The following is a 20482-nucleotide window of genomic DNA, read 5'->3' as shown; positions in this document are numbered from 1 at the left end:
GGGCATAAATTTTTTTGTGGACGTTCAAAGAATTGCTCAGCACCCCTCCCATAAAGACATTTACTAATTCCTATCAGCAACCCAATTTCCTTAATTATAGCACCAACTTAACTTCTCTTTAAGCCATTCTCTTAATTTTCTTTGGATATTTTCCAGATTTTTCACATCTTTGGTAAAGTTTGATGAGCTATTCTAGGCAGAATTTTTTGCTAAAGGTCCATCCAATTCAGAAACCACAGGAAAGACTGTTTTACTCCTGGTATGTCATATTCATTTCAGGATATCCTAGTAATATGTGGTCCCTTTTAACTCCAAACATTCCTAATAAAGCAAATTTCTCTTTCACCTGTGTTCTATCGTGACTTGATCTCCATTTACTCTTGTCTCTAGATTGCGTTTACTTCATCCTATATTTTTACTGTTAATTTTTTATCCCTAAGGGTATCACTCAAGGGAATGCCAATACACTGCTATCTAACTTTGGGAGCCACTGTCAACCCAGGTTAAGCACCAATCTACACAAAAGGTTGGTTAAGTTCAATGTCACATAATTTAACAAAGATAATATCCCCTAGATGTCAGGTCAAAACATCTTCTAAATTGTAGGCTTACTTAATGATAACCTTGAGGGTAGAATCCACATTGCATCATCTTTAAATATTTATTGCCCTGCCAATACTAATCTTCCACACTACGAAACATGATGTTTTTAGCACTCGATGTACAAAAACAATGTTTTATGGACACGTGATGCTCAATAAATATTTGCTGGAAGAAAGAATGAAAGATTTTATGTCTTCTAAACTCCTAAGTCTCCACAATGCAAGAACATAATACATATTTGCCAGACCTAAAATCATTGATTAAAATGCTATTTTCTACTGATTTTAATAAAGGAAACTGAGATACTGACCTACATGTTGAAGTATTTGCTTTAGAACAACAATGCAATTTAGCCCCATCGAGGCCCGTAGAGGGAGGAGGGTGTAGAGTGACTCCAGGGTGAACAGACTGTGAGCTTTCGAGAAAACACTGCCAGAGAGGATCCTGAGGCAAGGGCTGGGTCTTACAACCCTCGATGAGGCCGTCCACAATCTCCATTTCTGTTTTCTTAGACATCAGAATTCTCTTGCAGGCGTTTTGGCAAGCATGGTCTTCAGCTCTGTCACAGCAATATAAACCTACATTTTCAGAATATAAGTGGCTAAATTAGCTGGTTTATGTCATACATTGCTCAGAACAGAAGAACATTGCAGTGTACTGGAAACCATTGCTACTTTGAGCCATATGTCAATATCTATAGGACACAGGGCCTACCAAATTCTCCCTCCATTACTTTGCAGTGCAGCAGATAAGTGAAAAGCTAAAGGTGAAAGAGGTGTCTGTTACCAGAATTCACTACTGTCCCCAATCATGGGACCTCTAGCACCATTCCTACACAAACGAAAGGTCATCCTACACCAACAAGTCCTTACATGTGAGGTACTTCATGTTCCTGGAAAAGGTGCTGTAGATCAAACTGGAACTATTTCATGCTAGAAACAACTGCCTAAAATGGATTATGTTCTTGACATAATGCGAGATATGACATTTTAATAGCAACAACCACAAACACTGTATTTCATCACACTCTGGGATATAAAGCTTTTATAAATCTGTGCAAGTTAATTAATCTGTTATAATTTAAATAATACGTCGCAAACTGTGACAAGATATCAGTTTTCTTCAGCCCTTGATTTTCTACGAAGAATCAGAAAGTAAAAGAACAATCTGAACCATACTACAGAATTCAGAAAGGTTTCTTTGAAGTAGTTTTCTCAAGTGTCTTGACTTGCTAAGAAACCTATTCAGGTATATCTGTTTGTAGCGTTCTTCTCCAGATGTCCTCTGACTAGCACGGACATTTGAGATGGTCATTCTTCTACCCTTAAAACATCTTTCTGGGGCCAGCCCGGTGGTGTAGTGGTTAAGTCCGTGAGCTCCACATCAGGGGCCAGGGGATTATGGGTTTGGATTCCAGACATGGACCTACAGACCGCTCATCAAGCCACGCTGTGGTGGCATCCCACATACAAAACAGAGAAAGAGTGGCACGGATGTTAGCTCAGGGCCAATCTTCCTCAGCCACCCTCCACAAAAAAACCCAATAAAACATCTTTCTGCTCTTTTTGGAGCTGCTATCACCTTAGCTCCAGCAGCACCCCCACAGCCTAAACGTCAGTGAAGGCAGATCTGCCTTTAAAATGAATGAAGGCTATTTGTGGCAAACACTTCACCTTCTGATTTTCAGCACAGAGCCACACCACAGAATGTCGCCAGTCGGAGTTCTGCTTTAGACGCTGGCCAAACAAGGCCAGAGCACCGCTTTTGCGTTTACAAAGCAAGTCTTTCACATTCCAGCGTAAATCAAAACATTCGCATCTGGCATATTTATAAGTCTTTTATCAGTTTGGTTAATTAGTCAGTTCTTTAAAGTTTGATCATCTCTAAATGAAGACAATGGATTATACGATATACAAAGCTGAGACAATGAAAATTCCAAAAGGTACAGCTTCATTAGGAGGCCCTGATTAAAAAAAGTTACCAGGATCTCTTCTCATTTTTATGATTGTTTTTTTTTGCAAAGAAAGATTCGTGCTGAGATAACATCTGCTGCCAATCTTCCTTTTTGTCCCCCCTCCCCAAAGTCCCTATACATAGTTCTATATCCTAGCTTAGTTCTTCCATGAGCCACTGCCACAGCATGGCAACCGACAGACAGGTGGTGTGGTTCTGCAACCAGGAAGCGAATCTGGGCTGCCAAAGCGATGAATGCCAAACTTTAACCACTAGGCCATCAGCGCTGGCTTGATGATATTTTTATTATGAGAGTAATAACTGTTCATTGGTAAAAACTGAAACATTACAGACAAATATAATGTGGAACAAACAGGTATATAAAAATAAATATGTCAGGGGCTGGCCCCGTGGCTGAGTGGTTAAGTTCGTGCGCTCTGCTGTAGGCGGCCCAGTGTTTCGTTGGTTCGAATCCTGGGCGCGGACATGGCACTGCTCATCAAGCCACGCTGAGGTGCAGCGTCCCACATGCCACAACTAGAAGAACCCACAACGAAGAATACACAACTATGTACTGGGGGGCTTTGGGGAGAAAAAGGAAAAAAAATAAAATCTTAAAAAAATAAATAAATAAATATGTCATATTATACATTTAGTTTTGCAACTTGTTTTTTTGCTTATTATATCTTGCACTTCAATGTAAGCATACTTGTTTATGTTCATTGTATAGTGTTATTATACAGATACATGATTTATTGAATCAATTTTAATCAATACTCTATTGATGGATGTTTGGGTTATTTCTAATTTTTGTCTATTACCACTAATGTTGTAGTGAACATCCTTTATAATCAGATACATTTTTGCAAATTCGTGAGTTTTCTTGAAGGACAAATTCTGAGAAATGGAATTGCTAGATTAAAAGGTATGATTAATTTGAAATTCTCATGGTCAAAACCCAGCTCCCCCCCAGAATACCCACACCACCGAATTCCCCCAGTGCCTGTTTCTTCATACCCTTGACAGTTCCATCTTTCTTGGCATCTTTTAGCTGTGACAGTAATGTCCAATCTGCTAAATCTAAACACCAAAAGAAGTCTGGTGTTTCCCAAATGATCCAGACTACAGATATCTTCAAGAATTTACTTCCTTCTAACAAATTATTTTACCAAAGATCAAAATGAGAGGAATATGTAACTTTTTACTTACTATCTGTTGGGTTCCTCATTGGATAAGATTGGGTGTAATTGTTCACACAGTGTATTAATTGTGGACTAATAGAGGCACAATAATTTTCCACAGCTTTGATCTGAGATGGACCAGGAGAAGAGTCTGTTCGAAAAATGGCTTGACAGTATTCTCGGCAGTTTGTGTGATGGCCTGCATAACTACAACACACTGAGCCCACTGGGGGAAGAAAAGGAGATGACACTGAAATACAAACAGCTATTTGCTAACATTAAATCACCATCATAATGCTGGAACAATGTGTCTTTTTGAATTTCAGAAATAAAACCATGCCATAGAAGACAAGCACTGTCTTAAAATAAGTTTTAAAACTTAAGATGTTTTACTGTCTTAAAACTTAAAACCAGCACTACTGGAGGCCCAGCCATGGGGACATTCAGGTGCTCACTGGTATAGGAAAGTCACTATCCATCAACTTATCGTCTATAGTCCAGGGGTTCTCAGCAGGGGTGCTCCCTGGGAGAATTTGAATGCCTGTGGAAATGTTTCCAGTGTTCATGATGACTTGGGGGGACTACGGCTGGCTTTTAACGCATGGGGCTCAGGGCTATTAAATACTCTGCAAAGTACAGGCCAGTTTCATACAACCAAAACTGTCTCCCAAAATGCCAATAGCGCCCATGTTGAGAACCACTGGGACAGCTTCTTTCCGTTAGATTTATGGAAATTTATGAACAAAGCAAAGCAAAACAAACAAAACCAAAATAAAACAAAACCCCACATGCCTCACATTTATAAAAACTATGAGTATCATCTCATAAATTTAGCAATTATATAACTATGTATCTTGAAACAAAATCCTAAAAGTTCTATACTGCTTGAATATCTCCAAGAATATGCCTAAATTGAAAGTCTTCACTTAAAACTGATAAGACCTGCTTCAGTACTGAAGAGTAAAACCCATACTTGAAATAAATATGATTCTGGACTTATGTATTCTTATAAATCAAGGGGCACCATTTAAGGTATCTGGGCAGAGCTAGATGAGTGGCTAGGGATGAAGATGGAGGATTTATAATGGAGAAGAGCAGGAGACCCTCACAGGAGAAGGTGAGGAGCCTGCAGGAGGCTGAATGGAGCCAAGGTAGAGGTATGGCAGGGAAATGTTAAGAGAAAGGCAGGTAGGAAATCTCTGATAATTATTAGCGATGGTTGTGCACGAACCAAAACCAGGTTTCTGGTGAATTTCACAGACCAGGAATGATCAGGGAATTCAGGCAGCTTCCAGAAATAATGATAATGATAAAATCATATACAAATTAACTAAACTAGGACTGAACTGACGCAGCACAAGCCTCAGTTTCCTGGACTAGAAAATTATTTCATACCTATTGTGCCACCTAAGTTTTTGACTTGTAATTACTTCCAAACTTACTGTGTTCATTGCTGAATTCTTCATTTTCATCACAAAGAACAATTATTAATGGCTACATTTATCACTGTCAACCTCAACGAGGATAAACTGGGAGTGGGGAGGGGATACTGAAGACAGAAGAGAGACAAGTGAGAAAAGGACAAGGATGCCGATCTTCTGACTCCCCCATTACGCTGGCTTCTTTACCAGTGTGGGGGGACCTAAGATTACATGCCAGAGACTATCTGGGATATCTTGAACTCAGCCCCAGTTAGAAAGGGTAGAAGAGAAAGTATAGACAGCCAGTCTTTCTTACTATCCTTTGATACACCCCACTGCCAAGCTAATCTAAACAACTCTGTTGCTCAGATGCGTTTCCCCATCGCTAACCGCTCTCGCTATTCCCTTCACCTGGAATGTCCTTCCTCCAGCCTCCACTGTTCACATCTTGTCCATCCTTCGAGGCCCAGTTCAGCTACCAAGTCCACAAAGTCACCTCTAAGCACCCCTGCAGGATGTGATCCCTACTTCCTCTGAACTCCCACAGCACTTTATCAGTGACCCTATCCCATATCCACCATGTCCCAGTGTTCTTTGTGCACAGGTTGTGTCCCCCACAGATGTGCGTCTGCCCTGCACGGAGCAAGCAGTGAATGAACGTCTGCTGAATGAACTGAGAGGCGGCCCTGAGCAAGTGCTGCATTGCATCACGGGGGAGTGCTTCCCTTCTGAAAGTGATGCCATTATTCACGCGGGGCGTGATCTTCCTCTAGCACACCCAGCACTAGTCTCTGCTTTGCAAATCTGCAACTAGGACACGGAAACCGGTGTAATTCAAGAATGGCCTGAACACTCCAGAGGAAGGAGCCTATCGGAATCCCGCCGTGTACAATACTTCAGATGGCTTACTGACAACCTCAGTTCTACTGCCAGGGTCTTGGCAATATTTAGACAGCTAAATCCCATTCTGTAAACTGTGCTTTGCTCTTTGGACTGGTTACATAACCATCGACAATATACTTACTTTCATTTCTGCTAATGCAACTGAAAAGAGCATTCTGTAAATTAAAGAAAAACAAACAAACAGAAATTAACAACCACACAGAATTTCTAATTTTATTCCACTTTATTGTTATATGGAAATCAGGATATCAAACTCTTTAAGGCTTCTCTAAACCCAAGACTGAAAACAAAGAAGCTACGAGATGGCATCCTGGTGAAAAGGGAAATCATCTTCCAGCATGTAGTGGGGATCAAGATTATCTCTTGAGCCATAAGCTGACCACATCACAGCAAACCAAGTTTACGTAAAGCAGTACCAATGTGTGTATGTGGAGGAACTTACAACGTATCAGTTCATGACTTCTTGTAGTATATAATACAGGACATTTAGAGAGACATATATTTCATAGAAACACTGCATTTTAGAGCTGAAAGGACCTTGGAGGCCATCTCTAACCGTTCTCACACACGGCCTCGCACTAGAATCCCTCGGGCTTCCCACGCCTTACCCGAGAGCACAGGATCAGAACCTGGGTTCACGGTGAAGCACGGAAGTCTGCATTTTAAGCAAGGCCCCAAAGATAACTCTTACGTAGCCACCCTGGGGCCAGAGATGCGGAACGTCTCTACCATTTGACAGATGAAGACACTGTTTCCTCAACAGAGGAGAGACTGCCCCAGGTCACAGAGCAAGCCAAAAGCAGAGACTGAGATAGAATTAGTGTTTCTAGAGCTCTGAGATCACTGTTCAGAAAACATCATACTGTGTTAAAGTCTTTGTAGGAAAATAAGAAGCAAAACAAGACAAAAACAATTCACTGTACAAACCCATTTGGATATTCAGGGCTTGTCAACAATGATTAATATCACTCACAACTGGAAGAGAATGAATTCTTCAAAGAAATACTATGGGCATAAACGAAAGGTAGATGGAAATCAAGTGCACCCTTCTTGTTGAATACAGATGATTCTGGCTTTTAATTACAGCTAACGCACAAGCCAGCCACGTGATCTGGATTTGTTAAAGGACCAGCTTTACTGACAGTTAAAACCCAGGGATACTTGAAGTGTCCCTCTCCGTAGTGGTGTGAAGCTGTTCTGCATTCATTTTCTCCGTAAATAATATTCTACTGTAGGAATAAACCACACTTGATTTATCCATTTAAAGCAAAATAAAACAAAACAAAAACCCCAGGCGTCAGAGATGAGGGCTAATGAATTCACCCAGTGAATTCTTTCTGCTAGAGATCTCATCGAACAACATAAAAGTCGTGAAAAGGAAATACTCCTGGTGTTCTTTGACAGTGCTCTCTCTTCACCCATGCTTCTTTGTTTCTGACTTTTCTGCTACCAGTTGTAGCCAGCCCTCTATTCTGATTCAATGGTTTCAGGAACACTTTCCATAAAATGATATAAATCAGTATTAAAAAGCAATCTGCTACCAACTTTCCAGCTCTCATGGCCCTTCTCTAATAAGCTGGTGTTCCTTTGGTTTTGGCTTTTTTAACCTTGTACATGAAGAAGTGTTTTTGTTATCTTGGTGGCTGTTCTGGGTTGCATGGTCTGACTTCCACTTTTGGTATTCTTCTACTATCTCGAAGTCTCTAGAGAAGTAGTTCTCACCTGGGGTGACTGTGCTTTGGCAACGTCTGGAGACATTTTTCATTGTCACAACTGGGTGCAGAGGGGAGTGTATGTGCCACTGGGATATAGCAGGTAGAGTTCAGAGACGCTGCTCGACATGCTACAATGCACAGAACAGCTCCCCCACAACAAAAGATTACTCAGCTCCAAATGTCAATAGTGCCAAGGTTGAGAAACCCTGTCCTAGAGACTTACGAATCTGTTCAAGCTGGATTTTTACAAAATTTGACCTTAGAAATAAAAGAAATATCTCTGGGTCAGCCTTCTGGATCACTTGGCTTCAGAGAGAAGTACTGAAAGACACAAACCTGAAAAATGTCAGAGATCATCTAAACCAACTCCTTATTTGACAGGAGCCAGAGACCGAGGCCTAGAAAGGAGAAATACTTAGGGACCCTGGCTTTCACCCACAAACAGGTTGGCATACCATGGCACACAGGCCAAATCTTGCCCAGTGCCTGTGTTTGTAAATAAAGTTTTATTGGAACACAATCACATCCATATGTTTACATAGTGCATATGGCTACTTCACACTACGATGGTAGGTTGAATAGACACAAACCACATGGCCTGCAAGCTAAAATATTTGCTATCTGACCCTTTACAGAAAAAGTTTGCCAACCCCTAATGTAGAAGAAAGGCGCAGGTGTCTCCTTTGATGTCACATCCACAGTTCAGAGATATTCCCTAAGCACTTCTCATTTCTCTAATGTTCACTGATCCACCTTTCATGCATAGGTTTACTCTCATTTGTTGAACCAAAAACTTTTACATTTCTACATGGCAGCACCTCTTGTGTTAATAAATACTGTTTTTACATCTTTATGTTCATCTTAACCAATTTCCAGGTTTAAAAGAATGGTCCTTAATTTGGGTATACCGGCTTTTGTCTCTGTTGCTTACTTTATCCTCATGATTTCATAGACTCTGATCATATCCCCCTATTTGAGAAAAGATTCCTAACCTTCCGTAACTACACCTCACTATCAACTATACCACGGATAGCGATACCTAAGGTACAATCTATAGGTAACTCTACCTTTTCACCGCTTAAATTATTGCTGATTCATTTGACAGGGCTTAAGACATACTACGTAATGAGTTACAGGATTAACTTAAAGTTTCTTCATTTCTTAAGACAGCCAATCTTGGGGTCTTAGTGAAGTCAATCCTTAAGTCTTTCAAATGTCTGATCACCATCTGGTGGCAAAAGCAGAAGTAACTGATGGTTTACACTCACTTGTATGGAACCTCTTTGGACCTTCCACCACCAATCTATACCCAGTGTGCCTCCATGTAACAGTTCCCTCACCTCACTCATCTAACTCTAGAACAGATCAAAGTTACAGCGTTACTGAGGTGAGGATCTACCACAACCCCAGAGACCCAAAGAACACGTCAGTGTACTGGAGTCGACACGGTCCCAGGAGACCTTCAAATCCCTTCCACAACCTCAGAGACCCAAAGAACATGTCAGTGTACTGGAGTCCACACGGTCCCAGGAGACCGTCCAATCCACAGCCTTTGCTGTACAGCTGGAGAGACAGATGCACACATGACGCAAAGGGCAGAGCAGGGCTAGAACCCAGACCGCTCCACCAGTGCTCCGCCATGACACTATGCTAGAAGACGACTTTGGATTATTTTTCTGAGAGCAGCCAACACACGGATGAGTTTACGTCCATAGAGTAATCCATTTCGACAGTCTCCTATTTTTAAAATCAGTACCTTAAATTGTGAAAAAAAATCATTTTCTTGAGATTAACTTATATCCCTTTAAAAAATTTGATGGTGACATCTTTCCTCAGGCAGCTGCTCCATTAACCAGTTCCCTGCCCCACTCGCACTCGTTTTACAGAACTGCAACAAGCCCTTCCACCAAGTGCTGGAAGCAGGTGACCTGTGGGCAAACTTGGCAGAAAAACTAAGATATAGAGTGACATTGAAGTCGAGGGAACTTATGTGATCCTTCATGCCACACTGACCTTCCTTTTGGGGTACATCTGGGCGGTGGACTCTGCTGGTCCAACCTCTTGCTCAGAAGTTGGTTCTGCAGATGGATTTTCTGTCCTGGCCACCCACTTTTCCACTTCAGGGACTCCTTTGGAACATTTCTCCATTTGTCCACTTGTCTCAATCTTTTCTTTGTCCACTGCCCTTCTACTACTGGCCTCTCCAGCTCCCTTTCCCATTCTCACCAATGATGAGGATGATGAAAATGAAGCAAACAGTGATCATACGAATCTTGTGAAAACAACAACAGGTTTGAATTTTGGATGTTTAGTCACTTCTGGACAAAGACCCAAAAGAGCACATTTTATGAACTGTTATTTAATGTTTCCTATTCCCAAGGCCACTAGTTAAAAGTAAAGGAGTAGCTCTGTTTCTAAGGCCTCACTAAATAAAATCTGTTTGTTTGCTTTTCACAGATGGACTGAAATTTCTCCCAGTTTGAACTTTTGCATTAGTATGAGAAATCTAGCTCATCAAATGCTTAGTTGGAGAGATCAAATAATTGACCTTTCAAAAATATTTTTAAACTTCTCCAAGATGTTTTCTTCTTGTTGCGGACACCATGCTTTTAAGTCAAAAAGTCTAAGTGACTAGAATATGTAAAGGAGTTTAATATCACGACATGGATATCACTAAACAAGTGACTCTTCAATTTCTTCAGCCTCCCAAATGATAAATGTTATTTCAATACTTGGACAAAAATGAACACACAAAACTGAAATAAGTTAATATGTTTAGACTGCTCAGATAAGTTTGCTCATTATCAGCACAGAGCATCCAGCCAGCTGGAAGCAAATTCCCTGGTAAGTAACATCTGCAGAGTAACACAAGGTCTAGAACAGACTTTAGCACAGAGGATGTGTTCGTGGTGGACTGACTGCAGTAATGATCCCAATGTTCCTATTCCCCTGCCTCTATTTCTCACATAGTAACTCTGGACTTAGCCATGCAATTTGCTCTGGTGAAGCAGGCAGTGGCAGGCTTGAAGCAAGCAGAGGCCTGCACACACACTTGCATGTTTCCACTTCCTCTCGAGCCCCTGCTACCACCATGGGAATACACATGAGCCAGCCTGCTAGAGGGCTGGGGGAGACACATGGAGGAGAGCTGAGCTGACCCAGCCAAGGGCCTCCTAACCAGCCAGACCCAGGCCAAATGCCAAATGATTGCAGATGCATGAGTCAGTCCAGCCAGAATCAGCTAAGCCTGGCCACATCAGAACTGCCCAGCTGGCCCTTAGATTCATGAGAAATAATCAACTTTTATTGTTTAGGATATGGAGATTGGGGATGGTTTGCCATACATTATAGTGTAACAGAAAGCGCTTTCTCTCCTCATTCAAAGAATACCTAATTCATAGACATTTACACAGGGTTTCCATACAAAACTGCTATTTACTGTGGAATAAAGAACCTTGCGTAATTCAGCTGTCCAGAGTGGAAAAAATTCTATTTCTAAAAATACTAACTATAGCACCTATTTACAGGCAACACATTTTTATTTACTCTTACAGTCTTATCTGCTCTGTGAAGACTTCCCCATTACCCTGGGCAGGGTTTCTCCTCTAGGCGTCAATGTGTCTTGTATAGACTTCTAGCAAAGTACTTGTCTCACTGCATTGTAACACACTTTTTGAATTTCTCTCTTCCCATAGACTAGATGACGAACTTCCTGCAGACAGTGGCTAAATCCTTTCATCTTTGTACCCTGAAAACACTGCCTGATAGACATTAAATGTATCAGTTCGGTGTGTATCAGTTCAATGAATGCTGAGTAAATGAATGAATGACAGATACAAAGACAACTGAGACATGGACTCTGCCCCCAAGAACTGAGTTTAGCACTAAAAACTGACATGTAAACAAAGAGTTACACTAAAGGGGACAAATGCTATCCCAAAGCATGTAAAATGCTTAGAAGTAGCAGTCGATTTTATGTGTGTGGAGGCAAGAGGGCTGGGAAGGAAAGTGTTTAAAGAGGAACCATGTAAGCCAGAATTCGGGGCAAAGGTTGCCAGTGGGATGGAAGGGTAGTGGTGTGCTGGGACCAGCTTTCGCAGAGGTGTGGGTGGGGGTGGTCCTGATTTCTAATATTTGCTGATGTTTATGGTGTAAATACCCCATCATGACTGCTTTCCTGGTTTGCAAAATTCCTGAATATTTAACAATCAGTTCGCCCTAGCTGGTAGGAGCTGGCTCCAGCACACTCTGGATTGGGTGATAGGATGGATTCGGGGAGAGGGAATTCCAGGTAGAACAAACAGGTTGTGCAACTACAATTAATAAATCTAACACCTGGCCCACCTGGGGAATCCTGAGCAGCCAGCTGCTGAAGGGTAAAGGAGGGAAGAGTCAGGGGCTAGATCAAGAAAAGCCCAGTACACCATGCTGAGGAACGTGACCTGTGTCCCATGGATGAGCCACTGAAGAGGTTTAAGGAAGGGAGTGACACGACCATATGTGGTCTTCAAAGAGAGCACCCCAGGAGAAGTGGAGAGAGTAAACAGAGGAGAAATTAGATAGAAAAGCTGGTGGGGCAGCTATCCTAGCAGTCCAGAAAAGTGGTTTAAAGGCCTGAGCTAAGGCAGTAATTGAGAATCTGGAACAGAGGCTGACTTGAGATATATTTTTGAGGCAAATTTTTTGGGTTTGATAGCCAGTTATTTGTGGGAGGTGGTGAGAAGAGAAGAGAGTAGACAATATCTCTTAGGGTTTTAGTTTCTGTATCTGGGAGAACCATACTGGAACAACCAAGCAACAAATGTAAAAGAAAGAAGTTTTTTTTTTCCAGGAAGATTAGCCCTGAGCTAATATCTGCTGCCAATCCTCCTCTTTTTGCTGAGGAAGACTGGCCCTGAGCTAACATCCGTGCCCATCTTCCTCTACTTTATATGTGGGACGCCTGCCACAGCATGGTTTGACAAGTGATGCCATGTCTGCACCCAGGATCCGACCTGGCGAACCCTGGGCCGCCGAAGCGGAACGTGCGCACTTAACCGTTGCCCCACTGGGCCAGCCCCTAAAAGAAGTAAGTTTTTGTTTTGGGATGTGTACGTGTGTGCTGGTATGTCACAGTAAGGTGGAGGGAGGAGGAGGTAGGGAAGATAGGGAAGGTAACAATCAGCTTGGCTGATTCAAAATGTCAGTTGAACATCCAAAGTACACAGATCCACTAGTGATTCAGGAGCTCAGAAAAAGATGTCAGCAAAGAAGATTCTGCAGTTGTCATCATACAGGGGCAATTAAAGCTAGGGAGTAGATGAGATTGCCTAGCGGGAAAAACCTGGCCATTTATTAGCCCAGGTCACTGGTCCAACCTGACTTGATCAGATTTCCCTTGTGGGACGATCTCATTCAGGGGACTTCTGAGAAGATGGACTAGAGAGGAATTACACTAGCACAAAGAGACTAAAAAGGAGTTATTCCCTTCCCAAATAAAAAAATATGACACAAGAAAACAACATACAAAGGGAACATATTCAAGGTTTTGTCCTATCTTAAGCCAGTACTGCAGGACCTAACCGGTTTCGCTCTTTTTGGAGCTCATCAGCTGCAGGTAACGGCTCGGGGCTGCTCTCACGCAGCACACCTCCATAGCATCTCATCATTTACAAAGTCTCCCATTCCGTCTTCTACTGACTCTGTCCTGACGACTTTCAGAGTTTCCTTAGCATTAACTAAAAGCAGCTTTACATTTAGGTCCTGAAGGCTTTGCAAGGGCAAAGTGCGACATGATTCTTTGTGCTAAAATGCTCAAAGCTGCCTGTCCACAGCCCTGGCTGTCAGCAGCCATACAAGAGGGTCTACTCCAGTCTCTGAAGATTGGCCCTGAGCTAACATCTGTGCCAACCTTCCTCTATTTTATGTGGGATGCCACCAGAGTGTGGCTTGACGAGTGGTGCTAAGTCTGTGTTGGGGATCTTAACCCTTGAACCCCGGGCCACTGAAGGAGAGCGCACGAACTTAACCACTACGCCACTGGGCCAGCCCCAGGACTATTTTTTCATCTCTTTTCCTTTAAGCTTCTTGTAGTAAATCTAGAATCAAGTTTAATTTGAGAAAAAAGGAACAAAATAAAACTAACACATAGAAATCTTTAAAACAACATTTTATTGTGACATTTTCTGAGGATACACTGTACAGCCCATGTAGGCATACGTAAATATGCAGCAAACACTGGCATCCAGGGTTAGGACAAAGTGTATGGAAAGCCACCATCTGTGTCACAGGGGGCTGGAAGAGGCCTATATATACATATTTACACATAATTTACTTTTATATGCATAAAACATCTCTGGTGGGGGCCGGCCCAGTGGCATAGTGGTTAAGTTCTTGCACTCCGCTTCAGCGGCCCAGGGTTCACTGGTTCAGATCCTGGGCTGGGACCCAGCACTGCTCCTCAAACCATGCTGTGGCAGTATCCTTCATAAAACAGAGGATGACTGGCAACAGATGTTAGCTCAGGGCCAATCTTCCTCACCAAATAAAAAACCTCTAGTGACTCTAAAAACTGGGTGGCCATCATACAAGAAGTGGCAAAGAGACTTTTTATCATATACCATTTTTAATTTTGAACATGTGAAATTCAAACAACAGAATTTAACACATACCTCCACCCTTCTCTTATGCACTTAGCTGTGTGTTGTTGACGGGATGGCACGGACAGAACCAAGCCTGGAACTCACAAACCTGACCATCTTTGCTTTTGTGGTTCTCAGAGACTCTTTTTAATACTCTCAGTCTTAATTTAATCTTAGCATTCTCACAGAACCAGAGTCCCAGGACAGAACATTATTTTAGTTTTGTTAACAACTGTTTAATTTAAAACTTATAAATGCCTTAAGATTAAAAAAAAGTGAGTCCTCACAAAAATATCTCCTACTGACTTTCCTTTATAGTTTCTCACCTTCCTTAATGAAATAACATCAAATAACTGGACTAAAGAAAGCTAGGAAAGAAAGAAAAGAACTGAAAACGCTATTTCTGAAAAGAGTATAAAGAAAAGCATAGAGAAGGATCTGTGAAGAAGGAAGACACAAGTAAAAACGTAAAAGTGTGATGATAAATTTGTAGCACGGCACTTCAGTGGCTCATGCAGCAATGGAGAGATTCATATTTATGACCGTTATGCTAAGAGAAGAGCAGGTGAGGCCTGACATAAAGGTAGGAAATGGATTTATGAACTGGAAACTAAAATGTGTCTCATCACTTTATAGCCATTGCCAGTCTCTGGAAATTCACTGGCCTCACGTCATCTTTATTCTAATGTTCGACAGAAAAAAAAAAACTAAGAAGAAAAATAACTTGAAAAAAAAATCACCATTTTGGTGGCTATAAGGAAATATGCTTGCCAATTTGTAGACAACGACTTATACTATATGTCTCACACCTCACAGAAAACATGAATTAGTTTTTACTTCAGTTCTAATCAGCCAGCTATACCGATGGCTTAGCCAGCATCTGTTCTGTTGGTGCCCACGTCATTCCACTTGTTGAATATTTTGAATATCATCCCTGGTTCTAGTGCCACATCTCAATGAACCCATGTGGCCTTACAAACACTTCAGCGTGGGTCAAGGATCAAGCCTGCGAAAATGCACAGAGAACCTCGAACTGAGCAAGCCCATGACACTTGAACATGTCCATACAGGTGCCATCAAGCCACTGGTTGATTTTGATAGCTCTAATTAAACAAGTGTGATTCTGAAGGAAGTACTCTTAAGTACAGAAGGAAGTAATCCTTCTTAGGTATTGGTCAAGATAAGAGAACTGGAGAGTTGGGAAATCATTAGTCAAATCTCCTGTCCATTGCAGAAATCCCTTCCACAATATGTGAGGCCAGTAAGCCTTTGCTTCAACGTTTCCAGCGACAAGATCTCCTCTTTTTCTTGGAGTATCTCATTCCAACATTCCACTACTGAATGCATCTTCCTACTAAATTGTCAGATCAGTATCTGGCTTCTTCTCCTCTAGATCCCTCAAGAACCAATTTTCAAAGTGCAGCGCTTTTCTTTTTCCTACACTTTCTCTTTAATAGAGCTTTCTTTCACTCTCAAGGTTGAAGGGTTACGTCAGGGTTGACCTTGAGCATAGCATCTCTCCACACCTTTAGTCCTGCATTTCTAACTACCTCTGAGATATGGGTTTTTACATTTAAAAAGACATAAGACTCAATATACTTCAATTTCTTTAAACTCCTCTCCCAACGTAAACACGATTGTTGCTGTGTATTTTATCTCTTTTTTTAAACTCAATTAATACATTATTGTTTTATATAATCTGTGTTTGAATTTGGTTACTTTGTATTTTCATCATTCTCATTTTCTTTTGCATCTCAAATAATTGTAGATATTTTAGAACTCTCTTCAGAGAAGGACTTCTAGAAGAGGTCCAGTAATGGCAATTCTGTTTTTGTTGTCTGGAAGTATCTTAATTTTGCCCTCTTTCTTGAGAAATATTTTTGCTGGATATGGAATTCTAGGTTAACAGTTATTTTCTTTCAGAACAGTTTAGGTATCACTCCACTGTCTCTGGCTTCCTCTGTTGCTACTGAGATACCAGCTGTTGGTCTCCTTTGAAGGCAAGGTCTTTTTTTCTGATTGTTTTTAAGATCTTTGGCTATGAGCTCTATCTACAATGTATGGATTTCTCTCTCTTTTTTAATCCTGCTGGGGATTTGCTGGGCTTCTTTAAACACTGCCTCTGCCCCATATTCTTTCTTCTTCTTGTAGTATTCCAATTAGAACACTTTCTCTATCCTCCACATCCCTTAAACTCCCTTTTATAAGCCTGTCCCTCTGGCATATAATTTCTTCGGTTCTATCTTCCAAATCATTAATTCACTAATAATTGTTTTTTATACTTCCCTGAACATCACTTCTTATATTCAATCCATCATAACAAATCCTGTAGGTGGATTCTGCCTTCAAATCTCTGATTTACTTCTGAATACTCGACTCTATTGCTATCACTCCAGTTTTGGGCATCATCTGATTTTGGCAAGATTAGAGGAGTTTGGGGGATCTAAAACTTAGCCTACACATCACTAAGACTTTCAGCTTTCTAAAATATTAGACTTGTAATTTATGTTGGTCTTCTATTACAGATTCATCATCTCCCTCTACTTAATAATGGGTTGAGCCTCAAAATATCACCTTTCTGGTCTGGTCCCACTTTGCCTGTCCAAGCATAGAACCTCAGCCCAAAGTTGGCTTATTTTCTTTTTGCCCCCTGCACAAGCAAAGTGTATGTTTGCTCACATGCTTTTAATCCAGTCTTCTTACCCAAATTACAGAAATCCTTTCAGACCTCTCTCTTTCGAGAACTCTTCCCTGATAACCTCCAACACACTCACTCTGCTTTCTGATTTCCCTGAGCCCTTGCGTGGGCAGTATATATTTTAATCATCTTGACTCAACTAGATACAATTCTTTGGTATTTGAAGTTATAAGTGGCTTAACCAGAATTCTAACCTAGGTCTAACCTAGGTCTCCCAAGTCTGTGCTCCTTCTAATATATAAAATGGCCTTTCTGTAATCAATAAACACTTGTTGATTTGCATAAGAAAGAAACCAGATGCTACAAAATCAGCCATAACAATGCTTTATATTTAACTGGCTTAGCCTAGCTTGGGTGGAACAAAACAGAATCTTAAATGGCATTAAGATTTTTTAACTTTATTCATGTAAGTAAATTTCTTAGGAAATCCCCTCAAAAGGAATTTTGCAGCAGCTTACCAGTAAAGATAAACATTAGCTCTTCCAAATATGATTACTCACTCTGAATCTTTAGTCAAACAACGTCAAACCATCCTTCAGGGTAAATGCTAATCCCTGAAACAGTAAGCCTAAAGGAGGAGCTTACACATCTAGAAGTTCACCCCAGGGACCATACAGTGTTAAGGAAAAGGTCCTAAAAGCCTAGTTTCATAAACTGTTCTAATGTTCATAAACAACCAGTCCAGTTAAAATAGGTTCCACTGCGGCAAACTTACCCAATTCACTTTATATCAAAGAGCTATCATCTCTAGACTTCAACAGTCCTGAGAGGGACTGTTATTTGGGGTTTATAATGTAGAGCCCTCTTTCTGCATTAAAGTGCTCGTCTCTCTTTTTATTTCTAAATAACATATAAGAAATCAAATTGAGTCTGAATAATTTGTAGGGTCAGTTTTAAATATACGTATACATTACATATACAGTATATTACACGTATACATTTTACATATATATGTAAAAGAACCCTCTTGGCATACAGATTTTTGGAAAACAATTGCTTAATTCTAGGCCAAATAAGGGAGGATAGACCAGGAAAAGTAAACTACTCTTAGTATTTCTCTCATAGGACAGTGTTTATCTCTCTTACCTTTCCTGTCCCGTCCTTCATCAACACATACTGGCAGACTTCCTAGGGCAATGCAGAAATCCAGACAAGAGAAGGAAGCACACTAAAATAATGGAGGACAGGCTACAGAAGATGGACAGTGTCAGACATCATGTGGGAGAAAAGAAGGAATTATCAGTTAGCCACTTCATTCAAGAGAAACTAAAACTAGTTATTTCAAAGGTAGAGAGATAAGGAAAAAAAGAAAGATCTTTTACTTCCTTGTAGCAAGGCTCCTTCCAATAAGAACAGAGGAGAGTTGTACTTTAATCTTGAAATTTGTCTTCAGACAAACAGATAAAACTTAGAAAATAGTATAAAGGGATAAAAGATAAATAAGATTTCTCCAATTAAAAAATATTAATCAAGAGATACAATTATAGGTTTTGAGAAAAGAAAAAAAATTCAGAACTAGATTTTTGAAGCAGTTAAGAGTTGTTCTAGCTTTCTTCTCCAAGAGAAAACAGACTATTAAAAGCAATAGGAATCCCAATGTTTACATATAAAAATGATGAATGAGGCATATGCACTTGTGTCCTTAATTACATGGTCTCACACTATGAAAAACGATAATATGCTCACATTTAACGATGGAGTTCTAGAAACTGAACAAAGGAGTCCCACCGAGGAGCTTTTTCACATCAGGACAATCCTCTCTACATATCTGCATGATGTGAAACACCTCCTCTACCGCTGACCTAGTAACTCCCCCATCTAGAACCACAGTGCTTGAAATACCACCTTTGGGAACAAGAGTCCTTCAGATTCAACACAGCCTTTGTAATTTAGTACTTTTTCCCCCAAATGCAAGACACTATGAAAGTCTGAAGCTACTCACACTAGCAGTGTGATTTTTTTCTTCCAATTAGAGGTAGTTTATAAAGATGGATGCCTGGATGGGTCAAGGGACAGGAAAAGGGGCAAAAACGATATGGAACCCAAGACAAACTGTTTTACAACCTCGGGTACAGCCAGTTCCTTTATTATGAAAACATTATAGGTTAAATCCTCCATATATGTGATTTAGGCATTTCTTTAAAATTAACGCTTAACTTCAACAAGTCAATTAAAGTCATAGTATTTCCAAAAAAGGTAAACAACATTTTTGCCAAGGTTATACCTTCTGTAAAGTAAAAGGCAATTCATGTAAGAATGAATTCATTTTAAAAATGTAAGTGCTTTTATCAATTCTGATAACATCTGAATAGTCTATCCAAATTTATTAAATAAAACACATACCTCATATTCTTTTCTGCAAACTTTGGAAATATCATTTTTTGAAGATGCCTAAAAGATAACAGATTTCCCCGTTAATTTATTACACATGCTATTCTGCACAGGACAAAAAAGAACAGAAGTTAATATAAGTATATGTTAATTGTTAGTATTCTTTTTTTTGCTGAGGAAGATTTGCCCTGGGCTAACATCTGTGGCCAATTTTCCTCTATTTTCTATGTGGGCTGCTGCCACAGTATGGCCACTGAGGAGTGGTGTAGGTCTACGCCCAGGAACCAAACTTGGGCCGCTCAAGCGGAGCATGCCAAACTTAACCACAAGGCCACCAGGGCTGATCCTATAATATTCTTTATTTCATCAAGGAAAATGTTATGCTCAAATATTTAAAAGTTTCTAAATTACAACAAACAAATTTCACGCAATTTCTTTCTTTTTTTTTTTTGAGGAAGATTAGCCCTAACATCTGCTGCCAATCCTCCTTTTTTTGCTGGGGAAGACTGGCCCTGAGCTAACATCCGTGCCCATCTTCCTCTACTTTATATGTGGGACGCCTACCACAGCATGGCTTGCCAAGCGGTGCCATGTCCACACCCAGGATCCGAACCGGCGAAGCCCGGGCCACCAAAGTGGAATGTGTGAACTTAACCACTATGCCACTGGGCTGGCCCCAACGCAATTTCTTTAGAACAAACATCAGCCCCAGAACCTAAGAACTTCACTCTAACTGTAATGGCTTTAATCTCACATCATAACACGGTCCTTATGTTAATTCAGAAACTAAATGACTTTGAAGGAAATGTAAATCAGAGGACTTTTTGTCTTTTAGCTGAATTCCACTCTGTAGCAAATTTTCTTGTGAAGCTCTGCCAGGGCGTTTATATTTTGCTTTTTCTTTAACCCTCCGTATTTTAAATTCTCATGCTGACTTATGAGCCAACTTCCTCAGAAAAAAATCCATATATAATAGAGGGGACAATTAAAGAGGAAAAGGCTATGGCAGGCAATTAACAAAAGTTATTTTTAAGAAATTCTCTTAAGTTTATGAAGA

At 40.6% G+C, this 20482-nt stretch overlaps 1 protein-coding gene across 8 annotated transcripts in view; it reads right to left on the bottom strand.

The window, feature by feature from the left end:
• RECK (reversion inducing cysteine rich protein with kazal motifs) overlaps nt 1–20482 on the bottom strand; it is a 97791-nt gene that overhangs the window by 52680 nt on the left and 24629 nt on the right. For 4 of the 8 annotated variants that reach the window (XM_070595723.1, XM_070595726.1, XM_070595728.1 and 1 more), the window contains 4 exons: nt 19438–19485; nt 6183–6216; nt 3766–3963; nt 914–1181 (listed from right to left, as the gene is read on the bottom strand). In XM_070595723.1, coding sequence (XP_070451824.1) covers nt 914–1181; nt 3766–3963; nt 6183–6216; nt 19438–19485 — 548 coding nt within the window. Of the gene's footprint in view, nt 1–913; nt 1182–3765; nt 3964–6182; nt 6217–18180; nt 18283–19437; nt 19486–20482 lie in introns of those variants that run through there. The other 4 variants (XM_070595727.1, XM_070595730.1, XM_070595731.1 and 1 more) reach the window with 2 other exon arrangements.

This window comes from Equus przewalskii, chromosome 26 (assembly GCF_037783145.1).
Source record: "Equus przewalskii isolate Varuska chromosome 26, EquPr2, whole genome shotgun sequence".
Classification (NCBI taxonomy): Eukaryota; Metazoa; Chordata; class Mammalia; order Perissodactyla; family Equidae; genus Equus; species Equus przewalskii.
Note: the sequence above shows the minus strand (reverse complement) of the source record. Positions and strands in the feature narration are given on the sequence as shown.